Consider the following 26,998-nt stretch of genomic DNA (forward strand, 5'->3'; position numbering starts at 1 on the left):
TATCAATTCCGAATCCAGAACTAATGCAAAAGAAAACACTGCCCAGCCTGCACTGCAGGATAACCATGATCTCAGTGCATCAAGAAACTGCAATTATGTCAAGACTTGTAGTCATAGTCTACCTCCAAAAAACCCCTCTTTTTTTTAACATTTGTGGGATTTTAAAGTCTTGGTACCTCTCTACTGCACAGGCTGAGTAACAATAGTGGGAAAAAAACCACTGCACTTTCCCAGCATCACTGTAAAATCTACGTTCCTATTCCTCAGGAGGAACAGAATATATCCTTCTTTCCTCCTCTTTAATTTTCAATCATCATTTAATACCTAACAGCTGCAGACTTCACTCATCCTATTAAAAACACCTGTTCTAACAGCCTTTCTATTTTACCAAGCTCATCCAATTGACACTGTAGGAAAATAACACATCCAATACAAAGACAACAGGCAGAATAACAAACAGTTGGGAAAAACCCACATAATTAGGAAAGCAAGGAAAAGTAGCAAACTTGAAACAGCATCCAATGGTTCACAAGGAATGAAGTGGCTTTCATGGTGCTGTCAATATTTGCAATTCATGGTGTTTCTATGATGACAGAACATTTGGCTACGTCTGAATTCCCAAGAGACAGTGGCACACGGACAAGGCACGTTTCGCACAACTTTCATCTCTCATGGAATCACAGAAGGGCTGAGGTTGGAAGGTAGCCCTGGAAGTGGACTCCCACTCAAAAAGGGGGATCTCGAGCCAGATGCCCAGGAGCATATCCAGATGGCTTCTGAGCATCTCTAGCTCCCGGCAAACTTGTATTCGGGAAGTACAAGCACAGACAGTAAACAGATTCTAAATTATTTTTCTTTTTCTCTATTGTTATTTACAATTTGTTCGTGACAATAAAGCTGCAGTGATGGAAACAATTAAGGACATACAAGTTGTTCTTTACAGTTTCTAGTAATCAAAAATCATATAACTTAAAGCAACTGCTTTCTGGCTTTGATTCCAGGTAAATTTATTTTGAATTTAGAAGGTAGACCGAGGACCTACTTTTCTATAAAAATTTCCAGTCACAACAAATTTGCTATCTTCCGTGACTGTGACTACAGTTCAACTTATCACACAGGTGGAAGGACTTCCAAAGTGGAGTGTTGTGTCTGCATCAAGCATAGTAATCTCATCCTCCTCACTGACTGCACATTTTGCTCCTATACATGCCAGCTTTTCATTTGAGGCAGTACATTCACATCCTTACCTTATCCTTACCTATATGCTTTAAGTGATTCCCCTATCAAAAAACAATACTAAAAATGAAATAAAGCAACTTCCTTATAGAAAAAGTTGTATTTACAGTTTTATTTAGCAGAGTTAAGAAGCAACCAATTTTAACACTGTTGTGCAAAGTATTTTTACCCAAAATTGCCAAGATCTAATAAGTTATTGAACAGAAATACCAGGTGTAAGGCAATAATCCTGACCAGCCATTAGAGATCACCCTATCCCAAAGAGCAGAGCTGATAAAGGTGGTAGAAAATTTGGACTGATGGACTCAATTTCCAGAAATTAAGACAGAGATGATAAAAATAGGGATCCACTCTTGAGTATATCTTTAACATCTGCAGATGAAGGAATTTCTAAAGCACGCAAAATGTACAGACAATTCCTGTTTTCAAGGGAACATTCAGTGCTTTGAATCCAAGAATGCTATGTCCATACATAGTGGTCAGTACATGACTATGGCAACACATAGATGGTAAAGATCAGAAACAGGATTAAAACTTTTTCCATTCCATGTCATCAGGAGGATTTACTTCTACCTTCCTTTTACCAACATCAGACCAGTTGGTGCTCAGAACTGTGCCACCAGACTCCATCTGCAATATGAGAGAGAGCTTGTTTAGTTTGCTGAGAATTCTAGTAATATAAAAGCCACATTTCCTACAGCAAACTTCAAAGAGTAGTGATTACACAGAAATTGTATACCTATGAAATAAAACTTGACAGAGCCATAATTCCATGATCTCCAGCCCAACAGTACTTTTATCATTACTGGACACAGTGAGCTGCTGCTTCATTAACAAGAAGCTTTTAAAGGGTCAGTCACATTCTTGCTTGTGATGACTATAAATTAAACTAGATTCACGCAATCAAGAGGAATTTGATCCTTTCACGCCCCCTGGCAAGTCTTCAAGTTCTACATGAGCCAAACCTCTACTTCCTTTGATAACACTGATTGAAATGAAGAGACCAGTGACAAAGCACAACCTTGGACTTAAAGTCACATTCATTAGTGTACAGCCCTATAGCTTTCAGTGAGAGTAGCTGTACCAGTATCACCAACAGAACCATGGCCAAAATTTATTCATTTATAGGCCCAGAATTTTGGTAATGGACCCTTTTCCCAACATATGCAAAGTTTAGTAAATCATATCAGTGTGCAAAAGTCACACATTTCTTCAGAGAAAAGAATGAAGACTTACGAACGATTTGTTCATGGCACGTTTTACTTCATCTGTACCATCTGAATAGATTTGCTGGAAGAGTTTATTTAAAGCAGCATCTCCTTCTAACTTCTCATTTTTCTCCTCTTCTTTGATTTCAACTACCAGTTTGTCCCAATTCCTTGTATAGTGAGACGATGATGGGTATAAGTGTTGGGTATCTGAAAACAGAAGTGTTAGTTAACTGAGCATTTTCTCACGACTTTGAGAGCAGCAGAGAATACAGAGACATGCACCTGATGAATCACACTTGATAATGGAACATGAAAATGCAAATGGACTCTTCTGAACTGATATAAGCATTGCAGTTACAAAAATAAAGGAAACTAAGAAATGCAAAAGTTTACTTTTAGGTAAACAGAGTTATATAATTTTGTTATCCAACACACACAAAAAAAGCTGGTGAACCGCAACACAGAATTTAAATCAAAATGAGGCAAGAGATATTGGCTGACAGAAGAAAAAACCGAAACAGCAGCCTAGAGCCACAGAATAAGTTGAGCTAAATTTAAAAAAAAATCTGAAATCAATAAATCCGGAAATTCAGATTCTGTCAAAGACAGAATATTTATCTGTATTGAAAAACTCCAATGTATTAGTTTCCAAGAGAAATACAATACTTAAGGAAATAATAATTAGTTAAGCAACAGGTAACAGCATAACAACTGCTGTCCTGGGTCTGGCCAAGACCGAGTTGATTTTTTGCAGAAGTGGTGAGGGGTGGAGAGCCTGAAGCTCCGCAGGCATGGCCAGGGAGATAACTCTACACCGTGACACATCATTGCTGGGACAGCAGTAAGGGACTCCGGCATCCCAGAAGAAGGGCAGGGCTTCCAGTCAAGAACAACTTGCATGGAGGGGGAAGCCATCCATCATCAGGTCATTCTCACCGAGCATCCCCGGGAGCATTCTGCATGTAAATCACTCTCTCTTTTGTAGCCTTTTGTTATTAATATTGTTGCTGTTACTGTTTGTTTTCTAATTTAATTGCTGTTTCCAGTAAACTTTTTATCTCAACCCTTCACCTATTGTGCCTCCAGTTCCCAAATCCATCCCACTGCAGTGAGAAACCCCTGAATTGGGAGGTACCAGTCCTAAACCACAAAACACTTAACAACATACAGAACTGCAAAACAGGGACCCAAACAGATAAGCAGAATTAATGACAGGCATAGACACTTAACAATTCATCAGATTAACAGAAGTTATGACTAAATTTAATTACTATGTTTCACTAATGGCTTGCAGACTTTCTGTCAATTCTTGGCAGTGCAAAACAGGACTATAAGGCTTTTCACTGTAAATATGAAGCTGCGATTTTATGAACAATATTTAACACAAAGCTATTATTAATAACCGTAACTCACTCAATACAAATAAACCATTTAATACTTCATAGTTCAGAGAACAAACCTGGTGTAAATTGTTTTAACTTAGGAGAATCTCCCTGGCCCTCCAGCTTCTCCCATCTTACAGCCTCTGGCTTCTTCATTTTTATCTCAACCTACAAAACACAAGACCAGAATAAATTAATCCAGATGCAGACAATTCTGCCAAGCAGCTCCAAAGTAGCTGGATCCTGTAGCTGTAAGAACATACATTCGGTTTTAGAAACATAGCCTCTAATATGAAGCCTGTATCACAGCCAAATTTACCTACCTTACAAGATGAATTTACTCAATTCACACATCAAACAAGCTCCCATGTGCCTGTGCAGCTTCTGTATCAGATTTCTACCCTTTTGTTTAGGGCCACTTAACTTTCTTTTGCTTACTATTCACTTGATTCTCTTCGTAAATTATGGCATCCCAAAAGTAATGATTAGTCCCAATGTCTCTACACTGCCAGGCTCTGAGGTACTGCCTTTCAAGCATCCCTTTCTTGGCAGTCAGCTCTAATAAGTAACAGTTTTGAAAGGCTACAAAATCCAACTTTATCTAAGTTTACATTTCATTTACCAAAAAATTCCATGTTTGATGTGTAGTACACAAACCCAAGAAACACCCTGGGACTATGCAGATCTTCCCACTGGAGAAGTTCAGAAGCTGTATTCATTTGGTTCAATGAACAAACACAGCTATGGAGAAAATTGTCGAGTATTCATTGACAAAACTGGCAATTAAAAATGGATGTGGTTGCAATTATCATAGGAGAAACAAAATTAAGTGAAGTATGTCATGCCCTATTCACAACTTCACATAATCCCTTTAGACAACCATACTGAAATGTTTTTTTCTCAATTAACCTTCTCCTTTGGTTACAGGGTTACAAAGTTGCAAAACAATGTCTGCAAAACAAGGACTGTCTAATGTCACTCCAATTCACTTAAGGAGATGTCACAAAGTTCATATGATGTTATTAATTAACTGAAAAGAGTGCTTGCTAAACTTCAGTGCTTCCTTATGTGTGAACAGCTCAGCAGAAGCAAGTTCTTAGTTCTACCTAAAGCCACTACAACCTGGGGATCCCTGCAGACCCAAGAACAAAGGCACCACTGTAAAAGCTAACCATAGATTCAAACAGCAAGCTCGTTGCACAGCATCATGTTGATCTGAAGTTTGAACTTGATTTAATCCATTGTTCAAATCAATCACTAATAAGCAACAGACTGAGATATCTTACCAAAATTAAAAAAAAATAGCTCATTGACATTTCAATGCTTCCCTGTTTGCAATCAGGATGATTTTTAAGAAACAGAATATTCAATTATGAATAATTCTTTTTATTTTTTATCCCTCAGGAAGCTAAAAATTCACAAGGTAAGTTTAAATACTTATTTTCCACCACTAACATGTAGTGAGAATAACAAAAAGTTTAAGATAGGAGGTGAGAAATGTTCTTCAAGGCAGGGGAGAACTTTTAAGTCCAACATCCATGTGTGTCTGATTTCCTACTCCCTGCATCTGTTGGATTTTCCTATATTTTCAGCCACTTTACAAGTCCCAAATTAGGCATCAGAGTACCCATTTTTAAATAATACCACAGAACCAAAAATAACCAAATAAAATCAAAATGCCATTAGTCTGGATGACCACCCTATCATCCCTAAAAAAGGTCTGTATTCCAGAGCTTTAATATTGCAATCTGTAAGGATGCAGAGATTTCTGTTAAACTATGCAGAATTATTATTCTTCAGTAGAACAAAGTAAGTCAGTAAAGCCACCTCCACTGGACTCTTTTAAAAGCACTTTGAAAATTGCAACATTAAAATTAATTTTTAGCACCTACATTCATAAATGTAATGCTCTTACTAGCTTAAGGAAGCAAAAAATATTTGGATATCTACATGTAAGACAATCAAGCAGTTCCACAAGTGGCAGAACTCTGTTTTTTTCCCCCAGTGGATTTGGATCTCCTGAGCCAAACATTTAAGTTAATTAGCTACTTACAAAGGAACTAATTAGTTACAAGTGAAACATGAGTATTAATTTTAAACCACTCTCATCTGTTTTTTATATAAACTCCTCTCAACCTGATGAGACTATTATCAACTGAGTTGTGCATTTCAGTTGAGGCTCTAATGTTAAGATTTTGTACTCTACTTATTAGCGCATCCCCCAAAATGTTTCAGGGGAAGGGAAAAAAAAAAAACCACCAATGCTTGATACTGAAACTGCTCTCCTCTATACCTCTTCAACTTCTCTGTTTATTTTTTCTTTCACTAGCTCCTCTTGCCCTTACATTTTAGGCTTTCCACCAATACCTACCAGTATCTCAAGCACAGATTATTTCATCCACACCAAAAATTACCTCTAATGCAATATAATGCTTGATGTGAACTACACTAAACATGGACTTTTTTCTTCCTGAATACAATCCTGTTCAACGAGTCCTTATAAAGACTATTGGCTAACAGTCCTTTGGCTATTCATCACAGCAGTCTACCCATGCATAAAAAGAAGAAAATAAGGCAGAACTTTTTTTGCTGCTCCAGTAATCCCCCTTCTTATTTTCTCATCTGCTAGCTCTTATATTTTCCTCTCTGAAACTGTCCCTAAACTAGTACTGCACGATAAACATCCCTAAGGAGAAGCCAATAACACAAATTAATTCCCAGTGTAAGATGCAGATTTCTTAACTCTAAACCATTTCAACCCTGCCAAGCTGGAAGTGCACACACTGAAGAACTGAGACAGAATGTATTTCTGACACGATTAAACTTCTACTCTCCCTACTACATCCACTTCAATTGAAGTTACTCATTAGGCGAAGTGGCAGGCAGGAGCAGAGCTAGGGAAATCATTAACTTCATACCATTATACAACCATATTTTCCAAAAATATAAAGCTATAAAGTTCTGCTTGTGAAGGCGCGTATTTCTTCAACTTGAGAGCTCTATTTGATGTAAAAAGCAACAACTTTCTGACTCCCAATTATGTGCACAAATGGAAATAAATGCATTTTAATGAAGGTTTTAAGTACAGATACTGATAGCTATCACACAGAAAAGTAATACATCAGCACAGACATTTGTGTCATATCTAGCAAAAAAGTACTGTTAGCTTTTCCCTCTCCTTTGAAAAAAATTCATTTGGGCAAGAGAAATACATCAACACTTCACCAACTACTTTGATTCAACATTTATATTTCATAAAACGCAGGCCTGTGTGCCTTGTGCCAACTTTAGTATGTAAGACAGGAAAATTTAATTGCAAATTAAATGCTCTGCATGCCACTTAAGGACAATCCTAATTCCTCAGCTTCTCCTTGTAGCTCAAGCCGTGCAGCCACCTGACCATCTTGGCAACCCTGTGCTAGGACTTGCTTCACTACATCAGTGTCTTTCTTGCAATGGTAAGCCTACAATGGGAACACAGTACTCCAGATTTATAAAAAATCCCAATGCAGATATAATACGCTTTCTCTTTGAAGTCTTTCGTGTTCTGGGTTCAAAGAGAGCAAAGCAAAAAGGAAAAGACACATGGAAGTCTGAGAGTAATTTGTGCACTACTTGTTTGAAATACCATCTTGAGAGAAACCTACCCCTCTGAGAAGAGGGTCAAAACTCCACCCACTCCTGGGAAAGGACACAGGTAAATTTCTACTCAGAGTTTTCTAGTCATAAAAGTAATCAATTTTTTAAAGTCTACCAGAGATTTGGACATGCTTGTTTGTGGCTTAATCTAAGTGCTAGCTGTCAGAAAAGACACCACAATTACTCTCAAAAGCTATTCTGAACCATTTCATTGATTGCATAAAAATGAAACAACACCACCTTATTTTAAGATGACTGGCATAAAAGCATTTAATCCAGTTTTAAGAAATAATTCCTCCCCTTTGGTAAAGATCAACATAACACTAGCTGGCCAACATTTATTTTCTAGGTACATATTTAAGGTTAAAAAGTTTAAACCTCCAATCAACTTGATTTCACCTGAACTTATATTCTGGGACAGACAGTGTCAGTCTAACTGAGATACAGGGGAAAAAAGGGGAAGAATTTTTATCTTCCACCCTAAAAGGAGATTCTGGTGTACAATGACAAACTCCAAGTTGTTGTTTTTTTTCCTAATTTCTACTGTGTTTTATATTTTACAGTCCATGGTAATGGAAAGTTCATTTACCACTGGCAAATTTCTGTCAAGCTCTGATCAGATAGATGAAGAAAACCAGAACTGGCAATGCATAAGCAACAGTCCAGCCATTAATTTCAAGACACATCAAAAATACCCTTTTCAATTCTGGTGTTCTGCTGTATCAAACACATGAAAACAAGAATTCAATTTTTCTAATCAACTATTATTTACTGTACTACTGACTGCCTTCTCTAAGTCATAAATTTTAAGTGATTAGAGTTGTCCTTTTGTGCTCATCCTATGAATTTTGTAGGATAGAACAATAGAACAATCTTCTAAAAAATATAAGACCTATTCATAAGTACTTCTATGAGCACATGTGCCTACAGTTTTGGTGTCCTAATTATTCAAAGACCTTTTATGTACTGCTTGTAGTCTAAATACCAAGATTTTTGGTCCATAACTTTAAACAAAATATAGTAAGATGAAAATAATTCTATAGTGTTATCAAATACAAATGATAATTAAGAAATTTATTCTATCAGTATACTGCAACAGAAGGAATTTATTTTGTTTCTTTGCCAGCTACATAGCATGGGGAACTGGGGGAAAAGCGTTCAAATCTCCTCTGACTGATATTACATAGCCAACACAAAATTTCTGAATTTTAGAGGAGAAGCTAGCAACACAGATCATTTTTGTATTCTAAAGCTATTTGTCACTTTATTCTCTATGTAAACCATCATTATTCCAATAGTTCTCTAGACAGATAAACCCCCTTATGCATCATTTTATTTTATGCACTTATATAAAGCATGGGCACTGACTTATACGCTTATATAAAATAATAGTTCTCAGAGTATTAGCAAGTTTAAATCTGTCTCACATCCATCTTCATTCACACAGAAGGAAAAGAATAAAATCAAATTTGTTAAAGAAGTAAATATCACACCAATCATAATGAAGGTTTCTGTATGATCTCTCAAAGAAATTGCTCCAACTAGCCCCGCCTGAAAGATGCAAGAAATTTCAGAAAATTATCCATTATTCTTAAGTATTAGCTTATAATTTATAGAAAATGCTCAAGAATATACATGGGAGATCTCAATCTGCATGAAACCTTCACAGGAAAAACAAGTACACAAGAGCAGCCAAGTCTGCATTCAAGTGCCTACAAGCAATTTAATGCAAGTACCCTAAACAGGAAAGTATCTCTCAAGGATCAGATTGCAATGGTAAGACACAACTTCAGTTAAAATAAATCTGTTCCTCTCTTTATCTATTTGTGCACATTTGCCTCTGAATACAGACTATAATGACAGTCCAAGAGCATGTGAAACAGTTCCACTCTACCTTTTCCCTGACATTCAGCAACAGGCATCAGTTCCAGTTAGCTTCACAGGGTATTTCAGCATTTGCAAAGCAAAATATTGGTTCAAGGAAAAAACCAACATTCCACTGATGTACACAACCATATTCTTGGCATGAAGCTGCTGAGAGTGTGCTTCTACCTCAGACATCTCTATTAAGCAACAAATGTCAACTGTAAAAGGGACTGAAGCTTTCTAATACCTCCCCAGTTTGCAGTACAACTTTGATCTCTAATTGAAGGGCAGTTCTGGGGTAAAGAAACCACTTTTTACTGCTTTTTCAAATGGATCTACACTGCTACAATGTATTGCTTGCAAAAAGCCCAAGGAACTACAAAATGAAAACTCACAGTAATTGTCCTCAGGCTATCTGTAGATAGAGAGAAAACCAGAAAGCACTATCCCAAGTTTCCTTCAAGGTCATAAGCACAAATGCTAAAAGCACATAGTCATCTTCACTCTCCTATGTCTGAGAAGATAACCCCAAGCACCACCTAGAACTCACTAGAAGACCTACAGAAACTGTTCATGTTACACAAGGTTTTGGGAGAACATAGCAGAATATTCCCTGGAATCCCAAATACACTGACTGAGAGACTGAGCAGAAGAGGGGAAAGAAAGTGAGACTGACTGTGCATGTTTAATAACAGTAGAAACCCTTATACTATTTGTACATTTCTGATTTGCTGATATATTTTCTGGACAGATACACATTGCTAAATTTTTCCTAAACATCTTCAGTCACTCATTCAAATTTTTTATGCCTTTTTCTTTCTATGAAGGGAGCATGATGACAGTAAACACACTGAGCCACAGGATAACTGCACCCAGGCAACTTGCAAAGAGCAAACCTAATCCAGCCTTTACATTTTGGCTCCCTCTTCTGGAAAGAAGTAAAAGACCAAGTAGCACGACTGAAGGTGCATTCCTCCTGTGAAATGCTGAATGCAACAGTTTTCAGCAACACAGTAATTTCAGCAAATTACAAATTTCTCCACTGCTTTTAGAAGCAGCTGTTACTTTTTGCTTGATCAGATTGCTACAGTCAAACACCTCTGACAGATGAGGAGTACAATCAATAACATCAACTGAGCTAGTTATGATCTATCAGCTGTGCTGTTCATGTACAAAATGCTATGCAGATACAGCACTACCTGCAAGAGAAGGGCTCAGTTCAGTGGTATTCAGCACTTTCTAACACAAACAGTAATCTGAGTCCTTAGATCATCAGAATTAAATGCTGAACAACAAGAGGCAACTCCAAGTAACTTGCCACTAAATGTGAGCAGGAACTATTATCAACTCAAAGCTGAATTTGCCAGCAGTGTTATCTACTGAAAAGCAAGTAAATTTTCTTGTTTAAAAAAAAAAAAAAAAGCTCCAAGTATGGCAGTAATAGATACAGTCCCTGTTAAAAAACTGTTGACAATTGGAGAATATAAAATACTAGAGGATGCATGAAGACAAATTTAAGTTTATCTCAAAACTGGACTTCATCCACAATTATGCTGTTCCTGAGTTGGCATCAAATATTTTACATCTTCGAGTTCACAACTTGAAGTCTGCAGATGACAAACACTAATTTATTTCTGCTCAAACAGAAACTATTGAAACAGCTCAAAACATCTATCTATGCTACCTCTGCAACACTTGTTAGTCCTGTTTTTTCCCAAACAGACTTTGTATCTCAGAGCTTGACACAGCATGGATTAATAAAAAAGTGTAAGTTTAATTTCCTTGCTGGGAAAGAAACAATCCTTATGTTAGCAATTGTATTTTTCACCTCTGTCAATGCTCGCTGAAAAAACCAATTCAGGAGTTTGTGAGTTCTGTCTGCTCTTTGCAGTCACTTTAGAATTTGTAGTTTTGTAAATACTGTTTTCTCTTCATGAATTTGCATCTTTACCTTCATGCCTTTGAATTTGTCAAGTGACACTGAATTAATTTCAAGCAGTATTGAGAAAACCCTCTACAGCTCCTCTTAGTTCCAAAATATGCAGGATTGCTCTCCTTTCTGCCAGTTCTGCTGTTTCATTCTCTATTCATTAAACTTTTTAGCTGTACAAAGTTCATGGACCCAAACTATCCACTACACAGCCTGCTCATACATTCCATTGTTTCCTCATATATTTTCTCATATAAATGAAAAAGAAATGCCAGTCTTTGTTGCCCAGTGATGACTACACAATACTAGTGACAACGTGGCTCACACATTCAAAGCAGCAGCACAAAATAAAGCAGTATGAACAAATCAAGTTACTCTCACCTGAAATTACTAATCTGCAGATATAGATCTGTTTCTATCCCATGAAAACTCAACTTCTTTAGGAGTGCATAGTAACAAGTTCATGTAATTGGGAGCATAATGAGATTATGTCTTTCTTTCCAAGTCCTTACAAAAGGACTTCATGTAAATAGTAAAAAATAATATGTGAATGGTATGAGAAGTTTTAATCAGTAAGATTAATTTACTCAATGTACTATCTGCCTATTTTCCATGCCATTCCATAAAAGCCAAGTATATACACAAAACTAAGAAAAGAAAACTGCATTTCTGGTAATCAAACACTAAGGCTGCATCATTCCCTTACAGTGCTTCATATTTTTCTAAGGAAAAGAGAAACCTGTAAAGAAGTCTTACATACTTAACAAAGAGCTGCTTTTAATTTTTTTCTTCTAGACTCCATCTGGTGGTCAATGGTTTAAATTGTATTCCTTCACTATGACCTTACAGACAGCTTTACACTACTCCTTTCTGCAAAAGTAAGGACATGCTGAAGCTGACTTCTGCAGTTAGAACAGCTTCTGTATTACCTCTTATCTGTTTTGTCTCAAAAATAGTCTTTCACAAGTATTTACAAACAACAATATTTGAAAATAAATACAAAATATTTACTGTTCAGACAGTTATGTCTGAACATAACTCAAGCTTTCACCCCAGTTTCGGAACCTCAGAGTAAACCAGGTGGTAGACTACTGAAGATTATTTCAGATATAAGCCTAGGCTAGAGATGGCAGTGTGGAAAAGACAAAGTCAAATGAACTTCACAGTGCTCAGTTCATGTAGCTGCTTCCTAATAAAGTAACGAAAAACTTCAAGACAAAATTAAAAGTGTAACACAAACTAGGTAAGCACATAAAGAAAACAGGACCTCACAGCTACTGTTCCTGACAAGGTCTGTCCTCATTCCACTCAAATTTATACAAATACTAATGGACTATCAGATTTTCTATATACTTTGAGCCATGTAAGCTCTTACACTGTGGGGGGTAAGTAAAGTGCTCAATCACACAACCTGCCCAGGTTTCTTTGCACAAGGAGTAGAAAAACAAGTCTAACTTTCTGTGGTAATCCTCTCATGCCATCCTGAAGTCCCTCTTCCATGAAATGATGCAAGAACTATTATAGGTACCTTTCTGAGAACAGAACAGATAAAATGAAACATGAGTACACAAGAGAATTTCCATAAGCTCTGCAGAACCACTGCTAAAATACGAGAAAAGAATCAACATCATATTCCAGCACTGGGGATTCAGGCTTGGCTCTGTGGACAAAGCATATGTCTGTCTATCCATTATGCCAACAAGAAATGCTATGCCAGACCACTCTTTCTTATTTTTCAATACTGATAGTATAAAAGAAGAAAAATACTGAGATGGAAGCATTCTCTCACACCACACCATTTTCAAGCATCCTTAGGCATGTACTATTTCCTGGAACAGCACAGAATAGTATGGAATACGTTCTCTTGAAAAGCCATGGGCAGTTAACTGCATGGTGAACCATTACCAGTAGGAAGCCATGAAAGGGTAGAAATAGTTTCACTGAAATCTTCCAAGTCTGCCTTTTATTTCTCAGGCACACAAAGATAACAATGCTTCATCAGGCAAGACTGGCTCCTGAAAGTTTCGAAAAGGAGTGTTCATGCTTTCCAAATACCTGGATTTTAATAGTGAGGATCAGTCTTCTTCCTTTAGCAACAAGTGAAAGAATCATCAACATAACTCATTTGCACTTCAGTAAGCACTATCATAATACTATTTCTTACATGATATTATTATTTCTGATATTTGCAAAAATTTAGAAAGCCTCTCACCAGCTGAAAGACCCTGAAGAAAGAAAAAACATTTCTATATGAAAAGCAAGACACTATGACTGTTGTAGAGAGACAATAGAACAGAAACATTTTCAGGATTGCAACCGTCAAAGAAACGATCTGCACCTTAAGAAGCTTACCTTTGTTGAAAGCACTTTAAATGTACTTTGCTCTGGCACTATAGAATGAAGAAGATCAAGCTTTAAGTTGAAGTCTTCACCAGATGGGAGTCTCACTGATGCATTCATCTGTTAAAAGTCAAAAACACGTCTCTGGTCATCTTTGACAGCAGCTCCATTTTCAAGTAAAGGACAGTCATTTCACACAGAGATTAAGTGATTAAATTAATATAATTTCAGGCCATGTCATTACACTACTGCATTATTGGACAAGATGTTTCTAAGAAACTAGAAAACGAACAAAAGATTTCAGTTCTTGCTACATGTACTCAATATCTTGTCAGCTTGATCTGAAGTCTTTAGGGAAGGAATTATACAACAAATGGAATATCAACATATAATGGAACAAGAAAACAATCTACAGCCTCTCTTCTAATACAAACAAACTACAGAGCAAGTGCTCAGACTATCTTAACAACCTAAAGCAGATAATAATAACCAAGTACTTCTGTTATTTCATGAAGTATCAAGTTAGTTGAGAATAAGAACCTAACTTTTCAATATTGTCAGCTAAATTAAACATGAAATTCATTGATACAACACATGGTACTTCATTAAAGAGATTACTGTACTTCCTTTAAAAATATATTTTGCTGCCACAATTTCAATGGTGCCAAAAGGAAGAAAAACCCACCCACCAATATTCAGTCTACTTCTGTAACTGTCGTAGAGCAAAGTATTACTCATTCATATCTATTTTGAGAATACCTTGTTTCTGCCCAGTCCTGCTCCAGATGCATGTACAGTCTAATGTTTAAATCCAGATTACTTCTTCCTCCACACAGGCAGCTGAAACCCAGGTGTTCCCTTGCAGCATGCACACCTCATACTGCTTGTGTTTAAGTCCTACACAGTAGGACACGGCTGTGGCCACTGATCCCCAATCACCTGACTGGACATACACTCATGTGCAGCACAACTGTACAGAAGAGAAGCTCAGGCAGAACAGCTCCCACCCCATTCTTTTCATGCTACTGCAACATATAATGCTTGTTCACTGGCTTGAGTACTGCATCTCAGGGAAATTTATGGATGAGTATCAATAACCAATACAAATCACCTTTCTCTCCAGAAACTGCACACTGACATCATCCTTCTGTGCATTCTTGATCATTATGGTCACAATTACTTGAGATTCTGTTTGGTACCAGTCATATCTTTAAAAAAGAAAAAAGAAGGAACAATTTTTTTTTTTGTTTTAGACCACACAGCATATAAAACTAGATCACTTTCCTAAACCATTTGCTTTTTAGTCCAGAATCTTTAATCTATCTCAAAAACATTACCTATACCAGGCACAATGTAACAGGCTTTGAATTAAGCTCAGCATGAGAATGAGAAAACTGAAGTCACAATGCTGATGCTATTCCCCTCTCCCCTGGTTAGGTTTAACCTCCTGAAAATACCATTTAGTCTGAACAAAAGTGATAGCACTGAGAAATATTTTACTTGGACTGCCACATTTCTAAAGTTACCTCAAAAAAAACTCCTACAGTCATTATCCTGCATCTCTAATCCCCAAGCCAAAGAACAGAAATGTCAATTACTTTAAATTTCACAGTAAAGCTAAAGTCAACTTACTTGATCTTTGGTGGCAGAGGCTGCTGCTGTGTATTCTAGTTGAAGCACATTCAGTCGGAAAGAGAGTTACATAAGTGTAAGTGAAAATATACCATGAAGTACTTCTCAAGGCACAAATCATTTTCACCCACTGCTCCCCTTTTTTTGATTCCAACTGCTTCCCTTCCTTGATTTATGTGTGAACATGAACTTACAGGTGAAGCTTTTCACTGTTTAGTTATTCATGGCAGATCACAAATTAAAAAGTTTAAACTTACATTAAATATGTCAGTCTGCAACTTGAATACATTTTATAAATAACAATTAAGTTCAACTTAAACTCATTTCTTCCTGGATAAGTTGCATACTTATGTATATGTGACTATCCTACTAATCTATAAATCATGAAGGAAACCTGAAATAGGTCTGAGAACTCAAGGTTTAACTTTTAAATATAAAATCCTTCGAAATCTAAGATTTGTCTTTACATACTATCACCATGCTTCCTGTACATTTTTTTCCTCTACCTTATTTTTAAAATGTGAAAAATTAGGTAACTATTAAAGAGTGAGCAGAAAATCCAATGCAAAGTCCTCATTTTTTTTTGTCCCAAGGGAAAAAAAAACAAAAAACCAACAACAAGAACAAAAAAAAAACAGAAGGAGAGTTCAATTTCAACACTTCTTATGAAGACTTCCAATAAAAAAAAAAAAGGAAACAAAGTTGAGCAGGTTATAATAGAAGAAATGTCTGTACAAACAACTTGCAAGCTTCTGGAAAAGAAAAGTTACTTTCTAACAGTCCCAATCCAATTAGTACTGACAACACAATTAACCACAACTGGTTAACTTGTAAATTAGGCTGTGAGCCAGAAAGTTAAAATTTGCCTTAAATGAATGCAAGTAATTGCCAGATTTGTTAACCATTCCTAAGAGCTTTCAGGGTTCAAATTTTGCAGCCTTGGTCTCAAAAGCAGTCATGATTAGAAGAAAAATGAAATGCTTCAGAATTGCATGCAATAAGAAAGATTCTTTTTAAAGCTTGGAAGTGAAGTCACTGAAGGAGAAAATATATTATAGCATAACAAAAAAGTCAAAATAGTAAACATATTAATGAAAACATCTTACCAAATCAGTCTGTGATGCTGAAAAAAAAAAAATAAAATTGCATTTTCAGAAAAAGACATATTGAACTTACAAGGCACAATCTTACCCTAGCTTGATTGAGTTACTCGAGACATCCTTCATTCACTCTAGTCTCAACAGCAGAGGAGGTAAAAACACATCAGTTCTACCTCTAGTGTTTTGCTTTCATGACACTCTACTTTTTAATCAGACTTCAATCAGCAACTTGCGCAAACCAACTCTAATATACATCATGTTCTGGTTAATTAAATCAACAATCTTTCCATTGCATTCCCTTGCTTGCCTGAAACTGATACAGGCCTTTTTTAATGAAAAAAAAATCACAGAAAACAAAAGTTAAAAAAAAAATCAGTTTCTGGGAGTCTGCACTAAGTTTATCATCCATCCATCCCCAGGAATAGCACAAAGCTCTCATCACATTTTTATCTCATGCTAGAGAAGCCCCACTGGGGAATGAGATGGAAATCTGGCAGAGAAATCCACTCACATGACCCTAAATATACTGTAGTACTTGTATCTAAACTATAGCTTAGTATCCCCTCTTCAAAGTATTTTTTTTCTAAAATATTTCAGATTAAATAGGTTTGAAAAGAAAAGCTTTCTCTTTGCTTCTTTATAATACACACTGACAAAAAGAGAATAAAATACTAAGCTGCAATGAAGAAATCAGAGTTACTGCTTTGTTGGCCAGTTTGGTTGCTTTGTTTTGCTGGTGTATCAGAGGATTAAGAAAATGGTTCAAGAATGACAAGACAGTGAATATTCAGGATAAAACAGGAAAACCTAGCTGGACCAGACAAAACACTGCAAAATATAAATATAAATATGACATTAAAGAAAAAGGTGTATTATAAACTCTTTCAGAAGAAATTGTCACCCAAAGTAATTCTTTGCAAAAAAGACCATGCATGCCAATCACTTAAGTAATTCCTTCAAATAAAATTAAACCTAGCAAGACATGTCTCACAACACAGGAATCTGCTCATTCCCTATGCAACACAAAAGGCTTCTCCTCTATTTGGTTTTTAGCCAACACATTAACACAAATTTGTTCTACTGTCCCATTCCCCAGTGTGCAGCACAGAAAGGAAGGAAAGTCACAACCGGCAGAGGAAAGGAGTTATTCTGCTCTCTTTCATCAAAATCCCTAGGCAGCTTAAGCTCTGTAGATGAGTTAATTGTCAGGGCTGGCTAGCTGTAGACATGAAAGGAAACTACGCTCACGCTCAGTGACTACCATGGGTAAGTCACCAAAACAGCCATTAGCACCTATGGAACTTTCCACATAGAATGAAGGAGTAAAATCTCCAAATTTCTACCTCTTTCCAACTTTATCTTCTGCAAAGCTTGAAAACTTATTTTGATGTAGGCTTTAGATAGCAAGCTGACACACTTCTACAGTTAAAATTGGTTCACAGTTGTGTATGAAAATAAGTTAAAATTAATTATGATTGTCTGATCTTTAAATAGGTACTCTCCTGGCACAGCTAATTATTACATTAAAAACCCAATGAAAATGTTCCTATAAATCTAAATGAAGCATACAAACGCTAAGAGTGTCTACTCTAAGAGAAACAAGAGACAGAAAAACATAACTTCTGAAAAAGAAAAAACAAATTATTTTGTTCTAAATAAGAGGAAAGCTGTGAATCTTTGAAAAACATAACACAGCTTCCAAGCACAGGGCATATCAAATCCCTCACTAAGTAAATATGTTTTTCCTTACCATTTAGTGTTTCTTCACATCTTTTAATCCAAATAGTAAAGGTATCATCTACATCTAGAAGAGATCAAATACAGTAACATTAAAACTCTTCAAGTTTTACATGTATTGCATGAAGAAAAAGTCCTCTCAGTTTACAACTGGAACAAATGCATCCCAAACTTGTATCAATTTACTAAAAAAGCTGTTATTTCCTATTACCTTCCTGTAACCTCTGTCATTCCACTCAGGCTTTCAGTATTTTTGTACAACTTCACTATGTGCTATATTTAATTAAATTCTAATTAATTTGTAGGAGACTAGATTTTGTCTGACACAAATATGCTATTGCTTTCCAGTCTGTTCAATCCCTGTGTAGCTGTTTAGAAAGCAAAAAGTACAGTTTTACACGTTTCCATTCTTCTTTAAATTACTTTTTCAAACAGTCACACACGTCCTCTCCAGAGAAATGTCAGGAGAGATGGTCTGGTGTGTGGACAACCCAGAGTTGTGCAACTTTGGACAAACATCAAGTATTCTCTCCTGGAAGCAAGCCTCCCAGATAGAAATTAATGCACTGGAAAACAGCTAAAAATATGGTAGTGTAATCATCTTATTTCAACAATATTCAACAATAAGGCAAGAGGAACTGAAAAAAATCTGCATGGATCACACGGTTGAAGGAAAGGAGTATTGCTTTCTAATGTTATTTCATAAAATAAAAAAACATTGTGTATAATGTTCCAGCTCACCAAGTCCTACTTCAATATCCTTGTAGGCGGGTAATGGAAAGGTTGCTGTGGTACCCAGGGCCTGTCAGAAGTACCAGTGATGAGCACAAGTAGGAAGCTTATCCTTTTCAGCATTCCAGACAGAAATTTAAAACAGCCCTTACATTAGCAAAGAACAGAAACTTGTACACATGTACTTCTGCCCATCTGTGTGGCAAAGAAATAAGCTTTGCCAGCAAAGAATTCCCCACCACAGCAATTCTTCCCAAGGCAGCAACAGCTGAAGTCTCTCTTCATTACCTGCTTAGCGTATGTCACAAATTTTCCCTCTGTGCTTTGTTTATTTTGCACTAGCTGCATTTACCTGGAAGTTAATTGTGTTTCCAAAATGCCTATGCTCACAATTGTTTTCACCTGGGATCCATGAAACATTCCACAAAGGTAAATTCTGTTACTGATACAAACTTGCCAGCAAATTAGGTAATATATGAAAGAGACTCAACTAAGTCTGTAATTTTAAAAGGCCTTCAGCAGACTCCTCATCTCACAGCAGGCCACAGAATTTTGTAATGAGATAGAGGAAGCACAGCAGAAAGTATCTCCAGATAAGAGAGTAATCAGGAAGTGCTACGAAGCCTCAGAAGCTCTTCAACTGAGTAAGCAGCAAAACAACAGCAAATTAAATTCAAACAGGTAGAAATGAAGCAATTCAACACAGGAAAACTGACTTAGCTAAAAAGGTATCTGCAGCTCTGTGCTGTACTCTACAACATAAACAGAATGTGAGGTTATCCATGTGCATGAAAAACCTCAAACTGATACTGGTTGCCTGGGGTGGGGCAAGAGTATAAAAAATAAAGATCAGTCATTCAATTAAATTCAGCAGTGATGAGCTTGGAGATGTACAAAAAGTTACCTGCCAAGTAAGGAAAGCAACATGTAGGTCAGTGGAAGGAATCTCTCTTCCTTTCACAGAAAGTTACTAAACAGAGAACTTGATTAGACTGCAAAGACAGATCTGTTTCTCAACTGTAAAATTCGTGGAGACCAACAAGTCATCTAAACTACCAATATAGAAAGAGCTGAATGAAATCTCTTATTTTCAGCTCCTGTTCCAGGGCAGTCTAAACTGTCAGCTGTGGGTTGCTGCAATTATACCACATTCCCCTTCTATTGCTAGCCCAACACTGCTCTGCCACTTCACTTTTGATGACTTCAGCACTCAGACCCTTTGTTGGGCCATTTCAACACATTCATCCAGGAGGAAGGATTAAAAATTGTAGCTTTCTGCAGACTTAATGCACTGAAAGAAGAGGCTAAACAAGCATAAGAGCAATAAGGAGCATGATCATTTGGCATCAAGCACAAACTAACTTACACGTCCATGAAACTCCACTTTGAAATCACAGGATTAGATCATTTATTTGGGGGATGCAAAACAATTAAATTTTTGCTAAGCTTACATGTCCCAGCCACTACTATTACAGATAAGACAACACACTGAAAAGATCTGGACTAATCTTATCAGATTAGTGCACTTTGCTCTGCATAACCTTTCAAGGGTACCTTTTTTACATCTTTTCTTATTGCTTGGAAGACAGGATAAGGTTTTATTTATAACAGGGGATAGGAGAGAAAGGCATCACAACCATCTTGCAATTGCTTTGTTTTGTGCTTCCCCATGTGTTCTACCAAAGCTTTGTTTTAAACTACTCCTTTCCTGCTTACTGAATAAAGTCAGGTTTTAAAAAAGTTCTAAGTGTTCCCAAACTAAAAAGTGCCCAAGTCCAGCTGGAAAACCAACACCTCAAGTAGAAGAAACAAACATAAATAAATATGCTTCTGTAATTAAGTAGTATGTAATGTAAGATAAAAAACTACTTTGTCAGTCTGAATACCCACCAAGTTGCACATTCTTTCTAAAGACTGATCTATCAAACTGTTTAAGAATAAATTCCAGCTATATGTAAAAAGCCTGCTCTATTAAAAAAAATTTCTATGACACTTAGCACTACAACATTGCCACTATTTATCTTCAAGACCTCCAGGAAGTAGGAAAACACTCCCCATTTTCCAAAGAAAAAATAAATCAGCTACTGTCAGGGCACGACATTGGTGGCTGGCTTTTTGCCCAGGACCGAGATTAACGAGAGAGGCTGTTTTCTTGTGTTCGGACTTGGTTGTTTATTCTTTCCTTATCTGTATTACATATATACAGAGTACAAGGAGATACATACACTAAGATAGAGAGGTGCAAAATGGAGAGTGAAGAATCTTTCCAAGGTCTTTGATGTGTCTTTTTGTCCAATAATCAAATGCCAAGTAAATTATTTCTCTTAGTGACCCAGTGACTTGACACCTGTGGGCTGCATTGCGAATTCTTTCATCCAATCACTCATTATTACCCAAAAACCTTCAGAAGAAGATGATGAACAAGGAAGGAGAAGGACAAAGGGACAATGCCCTAAATCCTCCATGTTGTCTCTTATTCACTAATATAGGTTAAACCCTAAACTCTAACTTACACATTCACACTATTAGTTTCTTTACTTAACTTTAAAAGCTGTCTCCACAGTTTTAGACTAAACTCAGTGCTCTCTTGGGTGTCAAAGCCAGGCACCATAGACAAGGGCCTATTTTCTGTGCCTCTAACCCCAACAAGCTACCAATTGCTAAGAACTTTGATACACATTTTTAAGCAGTTTAACACTTTCATGCAGTGAGTGCAACAAGGTTCCCTGAAGTCAGACAGCTGATGTTAGGAACCCAGTACATTAGCCTTGAAAAAGAATCTTTAGTCTTTGTTTCAATCTAACACATTACCCATTATTTTAACATAAGGAGTACTGTACACACAAGAAACTTTAATACTTACTGTCCAGCCTCTGTCCCTCTCTGAAAGACTCTAAAGCAGATGCATAGTTTTTGATATGATATTCACCTAACCTGACACAAATAAAGAAAACCACAAGAAAACAATGATTACTTTTCAGTGTACTCCACATTCTATAGATAACATGTTGTATTGGTTAAAATGATGTGCGAGAACTTACCCAAAAGGTGTGTTTTTGAAATGGCGAGGACATTAAATAATCACCCCAAACAAAATGGCTTTATTACAAATGGGTTGCAAGCAACACAGCTTTGAATTTATTCATTCTTAGTGTTGCAAAAATAGCTTGCACAGAACCATAATCCAAAACTCTAGTACTGACTTACAGACTATCACAGTATTCCCAAAGTACCATAAATGATACATACCCTTTTCTAAGGAGCGCTACAGCATTATTTGGGTTGATCTCCAGAGATTTTTTTGCATCTGCTACTGCATCTGTTGAAAGTCAATTTAAAGTTGAGAAACATAATAATGTTATAAAAAGCAGTGAACTGTCAAGTCTTTAAGTAGTAAAATTTTTCTAGGATGTATGATGTTATCTTAGCTTGCACACAAATCACACTGTTTGAATTAAGTCTAGCCACAACTGCCACACATGAATCCCTCACAGAGCTGCAGAGCTCTTATGTAAGATGAAGCATAACTTTCATTCAGTGAATTCCTCTGCTTAGATCTGAAATGTGATTCTGTTTGTTTGGTTTTAAGTGAAAGAAAAAACAAACCAGATCTTATTCAGTCCATCTTTTGCCCAGGCATTATTCACGTATCACACTCCTACCATGACAGGATTCAGTCTCTACCAAGAACACAACCATGGAAGACACAATGCAAAAATCTCAAAATCTGCCTAAAAATTCTGCTTATAAAAAGCTTCCAAGATAATACTAGACTGAAATAAAAAAGAAAGCTGGGAGTCTAGAACACCCATTTCACTGAAAGTTTTGCTGTAACAAAACAATTTAAGTAAATGACAAGACTATGTATTAACACCAAAAGCAGCATATTAAGTTACAGGTAACACTTTCTCTCGTTACTGTATTTGGCTTCAGAGTGAAGACATCGCCTGTAAAACACATATTATGATACACTTGTAAAAGAATTCTTAGACTGAAGATATTACCAGCATATTTCTGTAGAAGAATATGAGCATAAGCTCGTTGACAATAACACTCGGCATCATCTGGATTCTTTTCCAAAGCTGTTGTCAGTTCCTGTAAACACACATATAAAAAAAATGAAATGGTACTTTGGAAATCCTTATAAAAACACAGTATCAAACTCTGTCAACTAAGAGACATTTCAGAAGATAAAATCCTAACTGGCATTTGTTTTTACCTGTTGCTTAGTTCTCATGCACAAAGCTAAACATCAGAGCCTGAAGTACAAGGAACCTGCCAATTATACCAAATTCAAGCAGATTGTTTCTTACTGCAAAGGAAGTGGGATTTCAAATGCTCTAAACATGAAGTCTAACACAGATGATCCTCTCTATTCCAAAAACCTTCATAAAATTCTCAGCATACTTGTACACAGGTCTGTTGGATTTGAGAGAGGAGTGCAGTATTAGGAATTTGGAAGTCAATGCACAGTATGTCAGAACATTTGTGTGGAGATAAGATGCTATGAAATACCATGTAACACATATAATAGTGCATAAAAGATTGTTTCAATTTATGCTGAGTACAAAAGCAGGAGAAGGAAAGATTTATGGAGCACAGGGCTCAGAGGAGATATTGCACAATGGAAATAAGTATAAAGTAGTCCTTTGTTAAGGGAATCACTGGATATATGGATTGAAATAATAATACATTGCTTTCTCTGAGAAAAGTTCATGAATAAAAGCACAGCAACTTGAAGCAAACACGTGGAAAAAGAGCATCTCCAATTCTCTCTGTATTGGCAAGAGAAGTTCTTCCCTCTCCTAGAAGCCAGCCAGTCTTCCAACAACAACTACAGTACGCTGCTACAGTATAGTAACTCTGTTTACTAAGCTGACTTCTACTCAGACTTCCACCTGGAATCTAGCAAGCATGAATGTAGCTAAGATACAAGCTTTAAACCTGCAGAAATATTTGTACAGCACAGTTGCCAAAACTCTGTCCCACCAAGCCAGAGAAAAAAGAAGGAAAGGCGGACTTGCCTTAGTTCGAATTCAGACCAGTGTATTTTTCTAACAGATGTCACATAAAGTGTTTATGCCATGTGGGACTTACGGGGCCAGAACAGCTTCTTCTAGCAGTGGCACGAGTTCTTACAATGCAATTTACACACACACCTATACAGAGGTACAGCACATAAATCTAAATCCTTGGGGGTCTCTGAAGAAAGGGGCAGTAGAAGAAAGTAGACGGCAGTAACTTGATCTGATTGTACCAATCAATGCCTTCTTGAGATTTAAAGTCATTCAAAAGCAGCTGTCATCATGGAACTACTCATGGCTACAGGTATTCCACATGGCAGAGATGTGAGGCAATGCGCATATTAAAATTGGTTTGCACTATGCTAAGTGGAGAAGTACTTCTGACACTCAAAATCAAGCAAGGTCTGACTCTGACACTGAACATCACAGGCACATCCAGGTTCAGAGGCACTGCTTTGACAGATCACCTCTCCCCCAAGACATTATTTCCTGTGATTTATGTTGATGACAGAGGCACCAACTAGAGCCAGCAACATATGAAAGGATCCTCCTAAAAAACTAACCCTCACCGCAGGAAAGCAAAGCAAACCAAAGCCAAACATTTTCAACAGTATGAAACTTTTCTCTTTGTGTGCTTTTTATCAGTAAGTCACCACACCTCATTCAGGCACACACATGAAGCAAGTACCTCCAGTGAACTATCTGAGAGGCCAAGTAATGCTGGACTAGCACTGGGAACTCCAGATTATGGACATCAGCAACAGTTACTCAGAATAAGCTTAGACTTTGTCCTCGCACTCAAGTATGTGCTTTCTACATATTTTGACTCTAAAGGCACCTACCATGTGACCAAACTGCAGATCTGTTTCTAAATACACTAGAAAATTTGATAAAGAGTCTGCATGAATTACAGGTGTCTTATGTCTCCACACAGTAGCCTACATTTTCAATTTAAAATGAGAAGTCATTCATGAGTTCACAGCTTTATCATTCAGCCAGTATTAAAAGATCAGTGATGGTCTTTGAATTGCATCAGATCCAGGTGCAGAAAGCCAAAGCACAACCTCCAGGAATTAAAGCAATCAAAAATCCTTAGGACACAGTGCAGAAATTCCAGGCCAACTGGACAGAAGTCTAGCCAGATATGAAATATCTAATATGAAAACATTGCACAGCATCATTTCTACAGAATTGTCACCATGCAAGCACAGTGTAGCACCTGGAGACCTGAGTCCCTAAGTCAGCAAAATGCTACTCTGAGCTGTGGGTCTTACTAGTTCAGAGACTACCAAACACAATCTGCCTACTCAATCCAGGAAATTGAAAACAAGGCCTTAACAACTGACACCAATATTACTGTGTCAGGTATTAAATACTGTCTATAGAATGTGTTACATCATGCTCTGAATGCACAAAGAACTGAAATATAAGCTAGAAAAGCAAAACAATTATATTAATCCAGGAAAAAAAACCAGAAAAGCACATTCTGACAGTACTCCTTAACACTTCTGAAGACCTTTTGGTGTAAAGGATTCTTGGTTTATTTGCTGGTGGGTTTTTTTAAACACAAAATGTGAAACTTACTTTTATTTTTAGATCTTGAATTAGTTTTATTATGCCATATAGATTTAGCTATTCCAAACTGGATTTTAAATATCATTTATCTTTTGAAAAAACTTACGCAAGTTACAGCCTAAACCCCTAATAACCAAAAAATTTAGCTTTATCATTTTCTTTGCAGAAAAATAATTTAGTATAATTTTATGGTTCTACCACCCACTCTCTTCAAGCAGTACTAACCATTTACATACTCTCCCCTCGCAAGTAGTTAAATAGAAATACTTATCCACCCTCCAGTTCTGTCTTCTCATCAACCGTCTGTTTCAAGTAAAAATAACCTTAGAAAACACATTAAAACAAATTTACTGATAAAGTCATAGGCCAGGTTGGAAGGCCTGTTCTCATCTCATCTAATCTTTCATGGGAAAGCCTGCCTAAATCAGAGTATCTAGCAACCTGCCCATTCGTTCCCTGAAAACTACCAGTGATGGGGACTCGACCACTGGTCCGTGGGGAGGATGTTTCAGAGAGTGATCATTCTCACCACATAAAAATTATTTTCTGCGGAGATGAAAGGAAGATCAGTCGAGGTGCCCACAAAATATAGGGAGGGGGGAAAAAGCAGACCAGGGCAGAATAAAAACCAAGACGGAATACCTCTCTTCAACAAGCTTGGAGGTTTTATACCTACAAATCTTAGCTGTTTCAGTTGCGTGAACTACCATCTACCTACAAGGAAGAGAAAGTTGGTTTGTTTTGCTCCCCCCCCACACCCCTTCTTTGCCACACAGGTAGCACGAGTGCTGTGCCAGGTCTGCGCCGGGCTCCCCTGCAGCCATACTTCACCCAAGCCAGGCTCTCGGGACTGCCGCCCGCCCCCGGCCCAGCCCGGCCCTCACCTGCGCCGCCGCCCCCGGGTCCCGGTCGACGTCCGCGTCCGAGAACCTGCCGAGGAAACACAACGCCGTCAGCGGGCGGGCGGGCGGGCTGCGGGGCCGCGGGAGAAGCAGGGCCAGGCAGGACGCTCACCGCGGTGGGGCCGCTCCCGATGCCGCTCCCGCCGCCTCCTCCATGTCGCCCGTCGCCCCCGGGAAACTTCTGGAGCCGCCGAGGCGCCCGCGCCGCACGCACCGCGCAAGGCCGCGCCGCGCGAGGGCTGCCGGGAGGAGCGGGGGAGCGGCCGCGCAGGCCCTGCCCGGCCCGGCCCGGCCCGGCCCCGGCCCCGGAGCGGCCCTGCCCGCCCCTTCCTGCCCCGCAGCGCCCGCCCCCTGCCTCCCTGCCGCGGGGAAGCTCGGCCTCTAGGGCTGTGAGCTGCTGGGGATTTGTATGGAATTCTGCGTTTTCTCCAGTTGTTAACCGGTAGCTGTAGCTGGCCCAGTGATGACTGAGTAGCTGCGCAGTTGCGCTGTGAGCATGGTACGCGTGGCTGATCTTTCGTTTTAAAGGAAAAGGGAGAAGAGTCAGCAGAGGAATTGTCTGGCTGGGCGGGAGCCGCCAGCAGTGAAGTCAGCAGGAGTGGGCAGTAACTGGGGGAAAGGTGATGGCGGCAGTGGGACATCGGGACCACCGAGCCCCTGAGCACCTCCTCGGGGCGGACCCCAGGCTCGGA

The 26,998-nt window shown here is 37.9% G+C and overlaps 1 protein-coding gene across 2 annotated transcripts; it reads right to left on the reverse strand.

Moving 5' to 3' along the window:
* Positions 1 to 1,333: 1,333 nt before the first annotated feature.
* Positions 1,334 to 26,581, reverse strand: SUGT1 (SGT1 assembly cochaperone of MIS12 kinetochore complex). 2 transcript variants are annotated; one of them, XM_086881198.1, is made up of 13 exons: positions 26,419 to 26,548; positions 26,289 to 26,334; positions 22,810 to 22,900; positions 22,055 to 22,124; positions 21,669 to 21,739; positions 18,087 to 18,140; positions 16,343 to 16,359; positions 15,237 to 15,271; positions 14,716 to 14,812; positions 13,617 to 13,724; positions 3,907 to 3,997; positions 2,473 to 2,654; positions 1,334 to 1,866 (listed from the first exon to the last, which is right to left on the reverse strand). In XM_086881198.1, the coding sequence occupies exons 1-13, from the start codon at positions 26,460 to 26,462 to the stop codon at positions 1,765 to 1,767; spliced, it is 1,008 nt and encodes a 335-aa protein (XP_086737324.1). In that variant the 5' UTR covers positions 26,463 to 26,548; the 3' UTR covers positions 1,334 to 1,764. The 2 variants fall into 2 exon arrangements, with proteins under 2 accessions (XP_086737324.1, XP_086737325.1); XM_086881199.1 differs by lacking the exon at positions 16,343 to 16,359 and having other exon boundaries at positions 18,064 to 18,140; positions 26,419 to 26,581.
* Positions 26,582 to 26,998: the final 417 nt, after the last annotated feature.

The sequence above is a fragment of the Cyanistes caeruleus genome, chromosome 3 (genome assembly GCF_971803275.1).
Source record: "Cyanistes caeruleus chromosome 3, bCyaCae1.hap1.1, whole genome shotgun sequence".
In the NCBI taxonomy this organism is placed as follows: Eukaryota; Metazoa; Chordata; class Aves; order Passeriformes; family Paridae; genus Cyanistes; species Cyanistes caeruleus.